This window comes from Pelophylax lessonae, assembly GCF_965119305.1.
Source record: "Pelophylax lessonae genome assembly, chromosome: 3".
NCBI classification, from domain to species: domain Eukaryota; kingdom Metazoa; phylum Chordata; class Amphibia; order Anura; family Ranidae; genus Pelophylax; species Pelophylax lessonae.
Window position 1 is genome coordinate 212948357 of NC_138770.1, and position 17777 is coordinate 212966133.

Here is a 17777-nt window from a genome sequence, read left to right on the forward strand (position 1 = left end):
CCCTCGTGTATAAATTGAGCAGCCAGGAGACCGGAAATTATGCCCTTGACGACGCCCAGTGGGAAGGGCGAAATGCTTTGATGCAATTTCCGGTTCCCTAACTAATGACATAATTTCCACTGTCCGTGGAATGCACGCCGAGCTGCAGGGAACCCGGAAGAGCCTTACCATTACACAAAGCCTGTTTTTTTCCTGATACTCCGTAGGTGGAATTTTAGTTGCGATGATAATACATTTTTAAAAATACTACACTATGAGAACTTTTTCTTTTCATTGAGCCTGGTGGGGATTTGAGCTGTTTATAGAAGCAGTGAGTTGGAGATTTATAAAGGATAAAGAAGATCTGTGGCACCCCCAACGCCAGATATAAGCGAGTTTGACCCTCAGACTGAAAAGCTGAGGGTCCATTTTTTCTGGTGAGTAAGGGTACAAAAGGGGTGTGTGCCTCACTGCACACCACATTTACTTGGAGCACTTCACCACTTTTATTATGAACTTTGGAGCACTGAGCACTTTATTGGAGGATGGATGTTTATTGAATGGATCACTTTTGCAATGGAGGCAACTGTCACAATATCGGTTGGACTAATTTTTTTCACTGAATTATGTATTTTATTTATTTTTTTCAAAAAGTACTGAATTATTTTATGATTGGTTTGATAGTGAATGTACTGTATGCGCTGTAAAATTTGTAATTAAGTTATAAGTGATATAGCACTTCGTGAACAGTATCTTCAGAAGATTGGATACATTATTATTTAGCACAAGTATTTATATTTTTCACTGTTTTCATGGTATTTTGATTCTCCTTTCAGTAAGCTTCTGCTCTAACCAAAACCTGTGTGTGAGACAGCTGTTTATGCGTATTCAAGGTAGAAAAACAAACAATAAAGACTATAGGCTGGTAAAAAAAAAAAAAAAAAAGTTTATAATTTATTTTATTTTGTTAATATTAGATTTATTCAAAAACCATGATATTGTTTGCATTGATTGTGATGAATTAACCACTTTACCTCTGGCCACGGTGCTGCTACTGCGGCACAGTGGCTCGTTATCGTCCAGCGACGTAGACCTACGTCGCTGGCCTCCTCCCCCTGTAGGCGGCGCTCGCGCGCCACCAGAGGCGCGCTCCCGCTGTTTTCATTCACAGCGGGAGTCGGGCCAGGGGAGGAGTGGCGGCGATCGCCGCCGCTCTTCCCCGATCGTTGGGGAATCTAGTTTGGAGATCCGTCCGCCTGTGTAAACAGAGCGGGCGGATCTCCTAAGTGACAGGGAGTGACAGATCGGAGTGTTCAGCATAGCTGAACATCCGATCTGTCCCTGGCTCACTCAGTCACCTCCCCCCCCCACACGTTAGTAAGCACCAGGCATACATTAACCCCTCCCTCTCCAATAAAATTAACCCCTTCCCTGCCAGTGTCATTTTTACAGTAACAGTGCATATTTATAGCAGTGATTACTGCAGTAATTTCAGTCAAGGGTCCGATCTGTCCGCCGCAATGTCGCAGTCTCGCAGATCGCCGCCATTACTCGTTAAAAAAAAAAACACCAAAAATGACAGAAATCTTTCCCTTAGTTAGTAAACGCAATAACTTTTGCGCAAACCAATCAAAATATGCTTATTGTGATTTTTTTTTTCCAAACATAGGTAGCAGAAAACAAATTGGCCAAAAATTTAAAAAAAATTTGATTTTTACATATTTTTTGGGAGGAATTTCATATAAAAAAATGTTAAAAATATTGTTATTTTTTCAAAATAAACGCTCTTTTTTTGTTTATAGCGCAAAAAGTAAAAATCGCACAGGTGATCAAATACCACCAAAATAAAGCTCTATTTGTGGTAAAAAAAGGACGTAAATTTCGTTTGGATATGGCGTCGCACGACCGCGCAATTGTCAGTTAAAGTCGCACAGCGCCGAATCGCAAAAAGTGGCCTGGACGTAAGACAGCAAAAACCTCCGGTGGTAAAGTGGTTAAAGACAAACTTGCAAATAAATAAAAGCTTGTGGACTACGGTTTCAAGCTACTCAGACCAATGAAGCAGTCTAAAAAGGGACAAATCATGTTCTGAGCTGCACATTCCTTACAGAGTTCAACCAGATTAACCACTCCAATAAGTTTAGGGGGGGGGGGGAGTACCGCGCTTCAAAGAGGTAGTATAAATAGATATATAAATACTAGTCTAATATCCAATCCAAATAAATAAATAAATACTGTGATAGTGCTTCAAGTAAATTGTGATATCTTCTAAAAAATATATATATATATATCTCACCAATCAAATAATATGTCTAAAATATTCAGTGGGTCATAATAAATCTATACATATAAAGTGCAACAGTGCTTATCCAGTTGATAAGGCAAAAAATGCTTAAATAATGTCTCTATTATTATAAAGTGATTAAAATATACTCATATAAGTGACAGTAAAGTGTTCAGTGCTCAACACATTCACAGGTGAGTGATCTTGTTACACAGTATCAAAATAAAGTGCTTTCAATGTATATAAAGTGCTTAAAGTGTCCCAAACAAAGAACCACAAGCGGTGTCCTTCCTTTCTTCAGGTATTATACCACCACCTTTCACCGTGTAGAAATTCCAACTCCAATAAGTTTGATTCAACAATTTATTCTGAACACATAAACCTTATAGGTCAGCATGCCAAAGTTTCAGGGTATACAATTTATGGTTAAAAGCAAACACACACACACATCATGGGTTGAACTGGATGGACTGATGTCTTTTTTCAACCTCACTAACTATGTAACTATGTAAATGTAATGTGAAAATGGAAAGTGCAAGAATCTGTAGCAACTGATTAAACATCTTCTCAATTTATGAGACTGTAAGAAACTGGTGTCTGATTTGAATTAATCAACTTGTATGGCCTGATTTTTCTGTGTTTAACCCCTTCATGTCAACCTTATGCAAATATGGGGCCCCACTGGACTGGGCTGCATATTTGCATATTTTCCTTTGTGCTGGAAGCTAACATTTGGGACCCGAAAGATCCAATTGTGGGTCACCTGATTGCTGCGTTAGCTTCTGATTGGCTATCACAGTGATCAGTCACTGTGAAGCAGGACCCTGTGTTTTCTGTCTTTGTGAATAGATGAGACAGATACATTGTATCTTGCTCTGTCCTCGCATAGAGAGAATAAAAAGTGTGTTTAGGAAAAAAAATATTTAAAAAACAAATAAATAAAAAAATACATAGATCAAGTTTTGATCTAGGTCAGCCCCAGGGTTAATGATTGGGTCAATGTCAAGGTCAAAGGTCAGGGTTTTTAAAAAAAAAATAAGTATCAGTGTCAGTTAATGTCAGTGTGTTTTAGGCAGGATAAAAAAAAATTAAAATGTATACCAATGTTTCTGGGTTGTACAAGCAACAGCTAACATACACATATGTGGTATCGCTGTGATCGTCAGGAGCAGGAAAATTTAGTTTGGGTTGTTCTTTGGTGGTAGGTTATGATAGTAGCAAGAAATATACAGCTAATTAAAACAATATTTTTTTTAACTATTTTGGACCAAAAACAGGAGATATCCAATACCATTACCAATAAATGAAAGCCCAATTTGTTCTGAAAAAAAAAAGCAAGGTATAATCCACCTGGATGCAAAAAGTAGTTGTGATGATATGTACAGGTTTCTTAACACATATCATAGTTGCAAAATTGGGCTTAGGCATTAAGAATATTTTACCCTTAGGCGCAAAGGGGTTAATAAACCTTTTCGTAACTGCAGTCTTTGCCATTGCCATTTTTACCTACAGTATGTGGATTTCTGACTCAACTTATATTGTACTTTGTTCTTTTTTTTTGCTCAAATATTTTTATTGAATTTTTCAAAATGACACATATATCAAACCAAATTATCAGGGCACACGCCCTAACAGAAAAAAAATCAACAACATTTAGGCTCCAAACAACAGAAGAAATCAGCCTTTTAGATTGCGTTTGATTTTAGCCAAAGATCAGTTAAGTAGAGACTAATATGACTAATACAGAAAAAGGTCGAGGACACAATGGTTTAAATGACCCTATGCGGTTCGTTATGCAAAACATCAAGGGAAGCATGGATGAAAGGGATGCTGCTTGATTATAAAGAACATGCTAAAGAGCATATCAGGTAAGAAATAAGCAAAGATATATAGGTATCGCAATCTGCTAAATCTACTGTAAGCAACAAAAAAGTCAAAGTATAAGAGTGATTGCAGGTCTCACTTAACAGTGGTGACAGAAGGCACTGTTGAAGATGTCCAAGCTTTAAGAGGGCTCTCCTCACCACAAATAAGCAGATGTGGACCCAGGAGGGCAGGCATCATTTTCTGGAAGAGGGTGACGTAGACTGATGGCAATCATATCCAAAAAGGCAAAGTAGCAGTTCCTTAAGTAGAGAGATCTTTATTTTCCCCATGAATGTACTGTAGTTATTTGTCCCAGAAGAAGCAAATCACTATGTACGACCAGAAACTGCGGAGCAGTGTTGGTCTGCTTGCCCCACACCACAGATAAAAGGCTGATAGAGGATTGGAAAGGTCCATAAAGGGCGTGATAAAGACCCTATGAATAATCTTAAATTGAGCTTCCCCTCCCTGTTCATTGAGTATGATCTTATGAGTTATCTGATAACCGACAATAAGGTATGCTGTGTCGTCAACTTCCACAAGGGCTTTGGCCCATTCTTTTAGTAGGGGTCACTTGTAGATGATGTCACTTGTGGTAGGAGTTGGGAATATTTCAAAATCTCATTAAACTGAGCAGAAAATAAGTGTATCTTTATTTAATTGTCTTCATAAAGTCGAAGCTTCTATTTAAGGATTTATGAAAAGTTTAGATACATAGTGATAACCAATTTACTAAATACCACACAGGTTTGCACTTACTGTATAAAATACCCAAAAAACAGAAGGTAACATAATGCCATAGGAAAGGATTTGCAATCTTATAGTATGTTGTTGTTCAGTCATTTAGTCATGTCTGGCTCTTCGTGACCTCATGGACCATAGCACGCCAGGCTTTTCTGTCCTCCACTGCCTCCCCGGAGCTTGCTTAACTTTATGTTCATTGTTTTGATAATGCTATCTATCCATCTTGTTTTCTGTTATCCTCTTCTCCTTTTTCCTTACATGTTTCCCAGCATCAGTGTCTTTTCAAATGAGTCCTCTCTTCGCATTAGGTGGTCAAAGTATTTGAGTTTCAGCTACAGGATCTGTCCTTCCAGTGAATATTCAGGGTTGATTTCTTTCAGGATTGACTGGTTTGATCTTCTTGCCGTTGAGGGGAAGTTCAAGAGTCTTATAGTCTAATTTTATAGTATAACACAGGCAAAAACACACACTGACCCTGATTTATTAAAGAATAATATTAAGAAGTAGAAAGAAGCCTTCACTCATTTTTGTTCAAGTATCGTCATATTGTGCTCTTTAAAACAACTACACCATCTTTCTCCAGAGCAGCTCTGTATTTCTCCTGAAGTAACATGTGGGTTTTTCCTTGTATTGCGAACAATTTTTCTGGCAGTTGTGGCTGCAGTCCTTCTTGCCCCACTTTATATTGGCTTGGTATCAAGAGATCCCTGAATTTTCCACTTCCTTATAAATGATTTAACAGTACTGACTGGCATAGTCAAGGCTTTGGATATCTATTTATAGCCTTTTCCATCTTTATAATGTTCCATTACCTTGTTACATGGGTCTTTTGACAGTTCTTTTCTGCTCCCCATGGCTCAGTATCTAGCCTGCTCAGTCCATCCACGTGGGAGCTAGCAGAAAAATTACTATACATACAAAGACACTAATTGCAATTTAAAAATCTACAGATGTGGGAAATGTACTTTAAATTGCCATTTTAACCTGTGCTTGTCACCTTGTGTGTCAGTACCAAGGCCAAACATTCCAGGGTATGTAAACTTTTTATCAGAGCCATTTGGATGATTTCTGTTATCGTTATGAATTAAAAAGGAGCCAAACAACTTTGTGATAATAAATGGCTTCATATGATCTCTATCCTTAAAAAAAATACATTTTTGGCATGATCAGTCATATCTTTAATTTGAATGCCAAAATACCAGGATTTCTGCCAGGGTGTGCAAACTTTTGAGCACAACTGTTTACTTTTAGTCACCACTGGCTCTTTTGGAACAGAATGCTCTGGCCACCTTTGCTATGCTAGTGATGGAATTATTTTTGTTTTACTCTAAGTCCCTATGTCCCTAGCACCTTTAAACTAAAGGTATTTGATCAAGCACTGAAACTGCACTGCTCTTCACCTTTAGTAACAACCAATCCAGGCTTTATGGTCATGTTGCATTATTCAGAATCCCAAGCAAATTATACAGCAGATTTTAAAATTTAGGAAGAATGGCTTTAGCCCAACAATTGTCAGGCAAGACTAGAAGGTGGTTAAGTAGCCTGAAGTCAAACTAGGGTGCAGAACAAAGTAACCGTGACAAGAAGATTGCATTTAAAGGCAGGGCAAGGAGGGTCCACAATAAGTCAAATAAAGAATAGGGATGATAGAACGGTTTGGGTCGACCATCGGTCCGACCCGAACATTGACTGTTCGAAATTCGGCCGAAAAGTTCAGAATTCGGCAACCAGAACCGACCAAAATGCAATGGGACAGGAACTGGGCTTTAAAAGCCTGTGATTGGACCAGAAACATCAGTAAAAGCCAATTGAGGGGGCAGAAGGATGCTAGGAATGTGATTGGAGTGACTAGGGGGTCCAGAGGCCAATCAGTAGTGAATACGCCCCCAGTATATAACATAGCCCCACCAAATCTCTAGCACTGTAATACAGGGGCTGTGGAAGAGAGTGGAAGCAGTTCTGTTACTCCTGCTGCAAAAGTGTAATTTAGCAATTATTAGTGTGAGTAAAGGGATATCTAGTGTAGTTAGAGTACTATATACCACTATAGTTAGATTCAATAATCTAGTTTCTGTAGGGAAAGTGTTAAGTGTCAGGGTGACCGTAGTGTAGTGTAGGGTGAACTGACTCTGACTACTTTGCCAGGGTGACCAAACTCTTCCATGTCAGGGTAACCGCCATAAGAAAAAGATAATTTTTCTTAGAATTTTTAGTAGAGCAGGGATGGGGCTCCGCTCCTTGTATGCCAGGTTGACCGAATTCATCCATGTCAGGGTGACCGCCATAAGAAAAAGATTGTTTGTCTTAGAATTTTTAGTAGAGCAGGGATGGGGCTCCGCTACCTTGTATGCCAGGTTGACCGAATTCATCCATGTCAGGATGACCACCATAAGAAAAAGATTGTTTGTCTTAGAATTTTTAGTAGAGCAGGGATGTGGCTCCGCTCCTGTCACACCTAGGCGTTTTTCGTTATTGGGCTTTTTTGTGGACATCTTTGGAGGCAGGCATGACATCTGAACTTCTGTGTAGGGGTATATATACACACACACATGTATGTATATATACACATACACATATATAGGTGTGAAAGTAGCGGAACCCCATCCATGCGCTAATGAAATTATTTGCAGGGATGTGGCTCTGCTCCTATCACACCTATATGTGTGTATGTGTATATATACATATATGTGTGTGTGTATATATACCCCTATACAGAAGTTCAGATGTTATGCCTGCCTCCAAAGACACCCAAAAAATGCCCAAAAAAATGCCTGCAACAACACACCTGGGCGTTTTTGTTGCAGGTGTTTATTGCGCATTTTTTTGGTGTCTTTGGAGGCAGGCATGACATCTGAACTTCTGTATAGGGGTATATATACACACACACATATATGTATATATACACATACACACATATAGGTGTGATAGGAGCGGAGCCACATCCCTGCAAATAATTTCATTAGCGCATGGATGGGGTTCCGCTACTTTCACACCAATATGTGTGTATGTGTATATATGCATATATGTGTATGTGTATATATACACACACCTATATGTGTGTATGTGTATATATACATATATGTGTATGTGTATATATACCCCTATACAGAAGTTCAGATGTTATGCCTGCCTCCAAAGACGCCCAAAAAATGCCCAATAAACGCCTGCAACAAAAACGCCCAGGTGTGTTGTTGCAGGCGTGTTTTTGGGCATTTTTTGGGCGTCTTTGGAGGCAGGCATAACATCTGAACTTCTGTATAGGGGTATATATATACACACACACATATATGTATATATACACATACACACATATAGGTGTGATAGGAGCGGAGCCACATCCCTGCGCTAATAAAAATTCTAAGAAAAGTTATCTTTTTTTCTAGTTCTGGAAATGCTACAGAGCTGAAACTACACAGGTACACTTTTTAGACCCCCCAGACACTAAATCCAAAGAAAGCTCATTTTTTTTTAATAATTTTTTCAATAATTGGCTCTCTATCAAAAACGACAATTTTTAAGAACTTTTTTTGTGTGATTAATAGTCCCTGGGGCATGACCCAGAACCCTAGGCACTTATTGGGTTTTAGGGCTTCAAAATGGTGTTTTTTGATTACCGAAGTTTGGGTCCCATTGATTTCAATGGGGTTCTGGAACTTTCGGGAAGTTGGGGTGTTCTGGTCGAACCGAACTTTTCAAAAGTTCGATCATCCCTAATAAAGAACAGCAAACATGCCAAGTCCATGGGGACCTGTGGGGAGATTTACTGATGCCCACCAAGATATGCACAGCTCACCAGAGGGAATTCATAGTATGGCCAGATGCTGTGTAGAGAGCACAAGGAACAGGAAGAGTCAGGCATCCTAACAACTGAGTAAAGTGGATAGTAGGGCTGAGGAACAGGAATTGGAAACAGCAAAAGAAAAGTCAGCAGCACCATCTGAAAAGCCAGCATTCCAGTGTTTTTTTTTTTTAAACTATCTTGTGAGAAGGGAGGTTGGCACCTTTAAATACATTTTTATCACATAGTACAGAAGGCTTTCCCTTTTCTTCCTGTGGTAAAGAGATCAATGAATCAAAAAAAATAAATAAAAATGGGGCACCGTAACTGTGTTTTAAAATTGTATTATGTCAAGTATAACATGTTTCACCTGCAAAATATATATCTGACGAAGTTTACAAGTCCTACCTAACTGTAGCCAGCTGTTTCTTTTATTAAGCATAACATTACAGTTAATTTGTGAAGGTGCTGGTATTCTAAACATTGTTAAAACTAAAGAGCTCTAATGGAAATATTTAGCTCATTTAAAAGTGCCTCTTGTAACACAGCTCAGTAATCCAAAACTTCCCAAAGATCTAATCTTCACACAAATACAACTGATGGATGTGAAAAGTGAGCAGTGATGTTAATTTTGATTAAAGGCAGCTCAACTCTGTGTTTTGTGCCTGAATAACTTCTTTTAAGTTAAGTAAAAGTATTATGTATAAAATCCAAAGAGCTAATTTCCAAGTTTCTTCCACACCATTGAAAGTGCATTGGATTGTCATTAATCTTGTCCATCCTCCTCAAAGTGCTTTGAAGAATTAGCATTTCATACTATATTCTGGGTGTTGCGCTCTGTCCAATTTTAAAATCATTCATTATGCAAATGGTGAGAAACCTTTTTATTCTGTAGAAGGTTAGAGCTCTGGCATATCTGCGATAAGTGCATTAGCCAGGAAAAAATTTGGTTGGCACAGAGGCCTTCAATATGGAGCCCAAACATATTCATCAACATAACGTCCTTCGTCTAATATCCAAACTACTGAACGCCAAAAGTGTGCTGTTGTCTAACAGACAAGCTGATTTCCAGCTTTTCCTTCCATTTGGTGCCTGCCAGCATATTATCTTTAGCTCCCCAGCCTCACTATATGACAGACGCTCAATTATAAAGACAATTCAATTCACATTTGAGAGAAATTTCCCTCAGTATCTCACATTGCCGGCATTGCTACTTAACAGCACTGACAGGCTGTTTACATGCCTGTTGTGGCAGGATGATGGTCTTAATTTTATTTTTATTTTATTTTTACAACCCATTTTGATACTATTTTACTTTTCAGTTACACATATGTTTTTTTATCGATTACAGTAATATATAAGAGCACACAGGCAGGGCTATAACTATAATTCATGGGGCCCAAACAAGGTTGATGGGCCCTTCAGTGACCTCTCTTTGTGACACCTGTAGTGTTATTTAAGACAATGGCATAACTGATTTTAGCATAAAGTATGCCAAAAATTAAGGATAGACAGCAGGAGATCTGTCTGCATAGTACAGTATTAGGTAGCAGTTGCAAGAGCAGCAGTGCAGGGAGTTTTAAATGTATTCAGTTCCTCACCAGCAATCTTAGGGCTTTGGTGTAAGTTCTAAGTTTTTCCACCACTCCTGTCGGCAAGTGTTATATATATATATATATATATATATATATATATATATAAATATATATATATATATATATATATATATATATATATATATATATATATATATATATATATATATATATATATATATATATATATATACAGTATCTCACAAAAGTGAGTACACCCCTAACATTTTTGTAAAATATTTTATTATATCTTTTCATGTGACAGCACTGAAGAAATGAAACTTCACTACAAGTAAAGTAGTGAGTGTACAGTTTGTTTAACAGTGTAAATTTACTGTCCCCTCAACATAACTCAACACACAGCCATTAATGTCTAAACCACTGGCAAAAAAGGGTCCAAAGTGTCAATATTTTTAGTAGTCACCATTATTTTCCAGCCCTGCCTTAACCCTCCTGGGCATGGAGTTCACCAGATCTTCACAGGTTGCCACTGGAGTCCTCTTCCACTCCTCCATGACGACATCACGGAGCTGGTGGATGTTAGAGACATTGCGCTCCTCCACCTTCCGTTTGAGGATGCCCCACAAATGCTCAATAGGGTTTAGGTCTGGAGACATGCTTGGCCAGTCCATCACCTTTACCCTCAGCTTCTTTAGCAAGACAGTGGTCATCTTGGAGGTGTGTTTTGGGTCGTTATCATGTTGGAATACTGCCCTGCGGCCCAGTCTCTGAAGGTAGGGGATCATGCTCTTCTTCGGTATGTCACAGTACATGTTGGCATTCATGGTTCCCTCAATGAACTGTAGCTCCCCAGTGCTGGCAGCACAAATGCAGTCCCAGACCATGACAAGTCAAGTTCCTCCACCCCAAACTCACTCATCCATGTCTTTATGGACCTTGCTTTGTGTACTGGTCCAATTCATTTGGGGGGGGATGGGATTACGGCATGGGGTTTTTCAGGGGTTAGGCTTGGCCTCTTAGTTCCAGTGAAGGGAACTCTTAAGGAGTCAGCATACTAAGATATTTTAGACAATTTCATGCTCCCAACTTTGTGGAAACAGTTTGGGGCTGGCCCCGTCCTGTTCCAACATGACTGTGCACCAGTGAACAAAGCAAGATCCATAAAAACATGGATGAGTGAGTTTGGGGTGCAGGTACTTGATTGGCTTCCGAAGATTCCTGACCTCAACCCGATAGAACACCTTTGGGATGAATTAGAGTGAAGACTGCGATAAGCAGTAAATTTGGGAAGTCAAGAGGGCAGGAAGATTCACTGATTTCAAATAGGCCTGTATATCTGATGGGTTTGATTGAGGGGTAGATTAATCATTTTTAAGATTGTATAAGGATTGACAGAAATCACCAAATGCATCAGCAATATCTGAGGGGTTAACTACGGGGGTCTGGTGATGGGATGGTAAACTGAGCTGATTTTAGTTGTTAAGCATTGCTGTTTGACTGACTTTGCTAATAGAGAACCAGCTTTGTTCCCTAATGAATAGTAGTTCCCTTTGATTTTTTTTCAAATTATAGTCAAATTTGTGCATCAAAAGGGAGCAAAGCTTGTTTCTATCATCTAATAGTAATAGAGAAGAGGATAAAGCAGGGGAAGGATGTTATTTGTTTTGTTCCTTTTTATTTTTAATCAATGTTAGGATCTCTTCAATTTACTTTCTCCTCTGTCTTCTAACATTAGCTTGGCATTTTATCAAGATACCTCCCAAAGCCTTATATGTGGCCCATAATGTGTGAATATAAATGTTCGGATAGGTGTTTGTTTAGAAGAATAGGGCATGAGCTTTTGAGATCGACTGGCAGTGGTCAGGGACTGCTAAGAGAGTTGCATCCAATCTCCAAAGGTGGGTGAGGTTGGGTCTTTTAGAGACTCCAGACTGTATAGACACAGGGGCATGGTCAGACCATGCTATAGTATTTATTTGAGAGGCAATGATCAGCTGCACATTTGTCTGTGAGAAAAAAGTCAGTCTGGGAATATGAGAGGTGGGGAGGAGAGTAGTAAAAGATGTATTTTTCTGCTCCATATTGGCATCTGCAGATGTCATATACTGTAGGTCATGAGTGTGTAAGAGATGGTTGATGGTTTGGTGGGCAGCTCTGTTGCCTGTGGAAGAATCAAGGGTGGAATTGCCAATTGTGTTGAAATTTCCTCCAATAATGAGCCTGCTGCTTTTGGTAGACAGGACTTTTGCAAAGAGGTGCTACCAGAACCTAATGCTGCTTAGTGTTTGAGGCATAAACATTGACAATATTGTGCCTAATTTAGTTGATGTCACAGATGAGGATGTGCTACCGGCCCAAGGGATCAGCAATTTTAGAATGTAGCGTAGTTGAAATTGAGTCTCTAATGGCTATGAGAACCCTATTTTTCTTATGGGTGTTGGAGGCCAAAATACATGAGGGAAGTGCTGTAGATGCGAGTTGTGGAGGTGAAGGCAGTGTGGTCTTAAAAGGTTTAATAGATTTATGGGAGGTTTTTTCTGTGGAGTGAGTGTTCCAATAGTAGGATCCAGTGAGCACATTAGATAAAGACTGGTTTGGTGTGCAGCATATACTGTATAATATATATATATATATGTATATGTATATATATATATATATATATATATATATATATATATATATATATATATATATATATAGATTGATTGATTGATTGATTGATTGATTGTATGTTATTGTTAATGTGTGAAATTAGGCATTGTATAGGCCATCTATAGAATGATTAAAATGGGATGTCAAAGAATGAAATGTTTATCATTTTTCACATTTACTAAGCATTCTGCCTAAATAGTACCTGTTATTCTGTAAAATGCCTAGGTTTTATATGCCATGCCTAGGGAAAGTATACTGTATATTAAAATAACACAGACATTTCATGCTTTGCCTAAAAGCATTCTATAGATTGCCTAGGCATTCTATACAATGCCTAATTTCACACATTGATGGTAACATATATACAGTATATACAGTATATATTTGCTTTTGTGCACAATTACTCTATAATCTTTTTATCTTATTTGTTGCTATAGCTATAGTTTTGCCACTGCATATAAACAAGCAAAAAGTTGGGGGAGCACACCCTGAACATGTATATCTAAAGCCGGTGCAGCTATGAACCAAGCGACATGTATATTAAAAAAGAAGAACTATTTATTTTGCATGTGTGCGCTATTCTTTTTTAATATACATGTCGCTTGGTTCATAGCTGCACCGGCTTTAGATATACATGTTCAGGGTGTGCTCCCCCAACTTTTTGCTTGTTTATTATGTATTCGGTCTGACCAGACTTCTGGGGTTGAGCACCCCACCCCCCCCCCCCACACACACACCTGTACTCTATCAGCGTCCACTATCAAGTAGATATAGGAGGAGTCCCTTGTAGTGCAGTTGCACATCTATCCCAGCAAGGAGTGTTATCTCCAAGGGTTAGAGAGGCTGGATTCATCCTTTTTTATGGATAGTGTAGGACCCACTGACAATGGGGTACTTTGACGTAGTGGTGGGCTTGAGTACGATATGGCCATATGGTGGGACCAAATCCCCATTTTTATTTATGGATTGTCTCCATATTTGATAGTCATTTATTTTTTAATATACTTGCCACTGCATATGGCATAGATCCTTTCTGGTACTTTTATAGCATTTTCATTTTTTTGAGCATAAATTGATTACATTATTTATATAACGGTGGCAAAGTAGGTAAGAGGCCAAAGGGATGTCATGTTTTGCAACTTTGGTATCTATAAACTTTCCCACCTATTCTTCTTCATGTAATACTCCAATTCTTCTGTCAGTATAAAAGCCAAAATAAGCCAACATCATAGAATGTTATAATTACTTTATATGTCTTTTAGAGAGTCCCAAAAATACCTCTATAAAATGCTCAAAAGTAGTTCCCAGCAGCAGTTAAGGTAAGGGTAGGGTGACCTATTTTGTACATTATCTTCAACTACGTGTTTTGCCTACAGATCACAGGGGAGTTTAATGTCAGTGAGAGATATTTGACATTGCAATAGCCTATAAAATAACATCTGCCAAACATTGCTACCAAAGACTAAAATGCAAAATCTGTAAATAGTCTGTGATAGCAGGGAATACCTAAAATTGCACTAACGGCATCAAGTTAGGCTTACCAAGTTTAAAAATAACAATTGTGCCTTCAACAAAGCAGAATTTCCTGGTTAATCTCTTACTGAACTGCTTAAGTGAAATTTGTATGAGTTTGTGTTTTATTTTTTCCTTTTTTTCGTATGTGTAATCACAATTATTTTAGTTTTACATTTTTACTGTTTTTTTTTTTCTGTGAAAAAGTGTACACTTATAAGGCAAACCGGGGGCCGTTTTTAGTAGGTCCAGTTGAAAAGGAGATTTCACGTCCCTTAGCAGCCACTTAAAAACCCATTGCACTCTTAAAAACCACCAACATTTCTTTTCTCATCCTTAATCAAGCTCATTTGTGGAAACGGCTTTAATTGCAAAAGGAAAGAGTATTGGGAGGAGCCAGACCTATAGACCATTATATGGTGTAATTCTCATCATCTGTGACTCTTTAATAAGATGGTGCTGGGAACTGAAAAGTTGGAATACATTTACACTGCTTTATTTTAAACACTTGTATATATCGTCATGGTTTAACAGTCATTGGCAAGTAGAATACCCCAGTAATTTAATATTTTTATCATTTACCTACTGGTTTTCAGTCCTGGATGCTTAAATATGAGACATATGAAGGATCTTCATATGTCTAATATTTAAACTATAGCATTTTTTAAATTTAATGAGCTAGTTAAATATGGTTTTATACATTCGACTGCATTATCACCTTTGTTTGTTAAGCAGAATTCTAGCTATAATTTGACATTTAGAAAGCCTCTTGTGAAAAATAGCTTGCTAGCATTACATTTTAGTTTTTGGTGGGATGTCCTTGCTATGTATGTATAATTGTCAAATTCTTGTAGAACTGTGAAAGCATATGTTGAGATTTAATTTAAAAGCAGTGTGGAAGAAATGACCATTTTGTCTATGGGCTTCATGGTCTGCTGGGTTAGTATGTCCACTACATTGCTAGAACAGGAACCCTCAGTTATAAGAATAATGTAATGCTATTTAATTTAGGGGAATAAAACACAGAAAGTAAAGTTACTTATAAAACACTTACCATTCCTGTCAATAGCAAATGGCACATCACTTGTAACAATCTCATAGTTGCAGATCTGGCTGTATTGAGGAGAGCAGTCTTCATCTATTGCTTCCACTTGCAAGATGCTGTCATATATTTTACCTTCAGTCACTGTTGCCCTGTATGTGTTTTCTTTAAAGACAGGAGCAAACTCATTCACATCATTAACCTGGATGTGGACCACAGCCCTAGAAAGCAGTACAAAAAAATTATATTACACAAAGCAAAACAGGTAGGGTGAGGTAAAATAGCATTGTCTTGCCAGATTGTTAGTATCATTACAGACAATCAATCTCATACAACATTTTTCATTGTGCTATATGAAATATGTTCAAAAACACTACTTAGCAAAGAATTGTGAACACATCACTGTCTGTAGTATGTTCTCAGCTGAATTTCCTTACCATGCATTAAGAATATAAAAATATAAACTAGGTTTACATCTGGGAGACTGAGGGAAGCTGCAGATGCTAGTGAATTGAGTCACAAAACTTAGGTAATGAGATGAAGCTCTGTTGATTTTCATCATGTGCAACCAAAAATGTTGTTTTTCTATTTTCCTTGCATGTGATTAGGTATCCTTTGCAAATGAAACTTTAACACATTTACTAAGCTATGTGGCAAAGTGCAACTTCCCTTGTGAACAGCCTTTATGCCTTTAGGTAATTAACCCCAATGTTCAAATGGTCATTTACTGCACATTCTCAGAAGATAATATATCTATATATGGCCTATTAACACAATGTCTATAACCAGCACTATCCAAGCATGCAACTTCAAAATTTTAACTAAATATTACTGTTGCCCACACATAGTTACATAGTTACATAGTTAGTGAGGTTGAAAAAAGACATCAGTCCATCCAGTTCAACCTATGGTGTGTGTGTGTGTTTGCTTTTAACTGTACATTGTATACCCCTGTATGTTGTGGTCTCTAAGGTGCCCATCTAACAGTTTTTTGAAACTATCAATGCTCCCTGCTGATACAACTGCTTGTGGAAGAGAATTCCACATCCTTACCGCTCTTACAGTGAAGAACCCCTTAAGCACTTTAAGGTTAAACCGCCTTTCCTCTAGTTTTAGTGAGTGGCCACGTGTCTTATTGTATCTCCTTTCTCTGAATAGTTTGTTCCTTATGCTAGGGTCGCCAGTACAGTATTTGTACGTTGATATCATATCCGCCCTCAATCGTCTATTCTCCAGAGAGAATAGGTTCAGTGCTTGTAGTCTTTCCTCATAGCTGATGTCCTCCATCCCCCTAATTTTTTTTGTTGCCCTTCTCTGGACTCTCTCCAGTTCCAGCACATCCTTCCTGAGGACCGGTGCCCAGAACTGGATAGCATACTCCAGATGTGGACGGACCAGAGTCTTGTAGAGCGGGAGAATAATCTCTTTATTTCTGGAGTGAATCCCCTTTTTTATACATCCCAGTATTCTGTTGGCTTTGCTTGCATCGGCTTGGCATTGCATGCCACTGCCAAGCCTGTTGTCTACCAGTACCCCCAAGTCCTTTTCCATCCTAGACTCACTCAGAGGTTCCCCCCCTAGTGAGTAGCTTGCTTTCTCGTTTCTGGCCCCCAAGTGCATTACTTTACATTTGTCAACATTAAACCTCATCTGCCATGTAGTTGCCCACCCCGTTATTTTGTTCAGGTCCGCTTGTAAGGTTTCCACATCCTGCATAGAAGATATTGGCAAGCCTAGTTTAGTATCATCTGCAAATACTGAGATTGTACAAGATATCCCCTCCTCTAGATCATTTATGAATAAATTAAACAGGATTGGTCCCAGGACAGAACCCTGGGGGACCCCAATTTCCACAGCCGCCCAATGCGAGTACTCCCCATTAATCATCACCCTCTGGACCCTCCCCTGGAGCCAATTCTCTATCCAGGTACTCACCTTATGGTCCATACCTACCTTCCTTAGTTTGTACAGTAAGCGTTTATGGGGAATGGTGTCAAAGGCCTTTGCAAAGTCCAGATACACCACATCCACAGGCTTTCCTTTATCTAGGTGGCAGCTCACTTCATCGTAGAAGGTTAATAGATTGGTTTGGCAAGAACGATTTTTCATGAATCCATGCTGATTACTACTAATAATACAGTTTTCATTACTAAAGTCTTGTATGTGGTCCCTTAACATCCCCTCCAAAATCTTGCAGACTACAGATGTTAGGCTGACCGGCCTATAGTTACCCGGGATAGATCTCGGCCCCTTTTTAAATATTGGTACCACGTTGGCTTTTTTCCAATCAGCTGGCACCATACCCGTCTGTAAACTATCCTTAAAGATCAAGAATAATGGTCTGGCAATCACCTGGCTGAGCTC

General features: G+C 38.6%; 1 protein-coding gene across 1 annotated transcript in view; it reads right to left on the minus strand.

Moving 5' to 3' along the window:
* The window catches only part of CLSTN2 (calsyntenin 2), a 1274185-nt gene that overhangs the window by 360930 nt on the left and 895478 nt on the right, over positions 1-17777 (minus strand). Inside the window, exon 4 of the mRNA XM_082249414.1 lies at positions 15426-15634. Within this exon, the coding sequence (XP_082105540.1) occupies positions 15426-15634 (209 nt within the window). The remainder of the gene's footprint in view (positions 1-15425; positions 15635-17777) is intronic.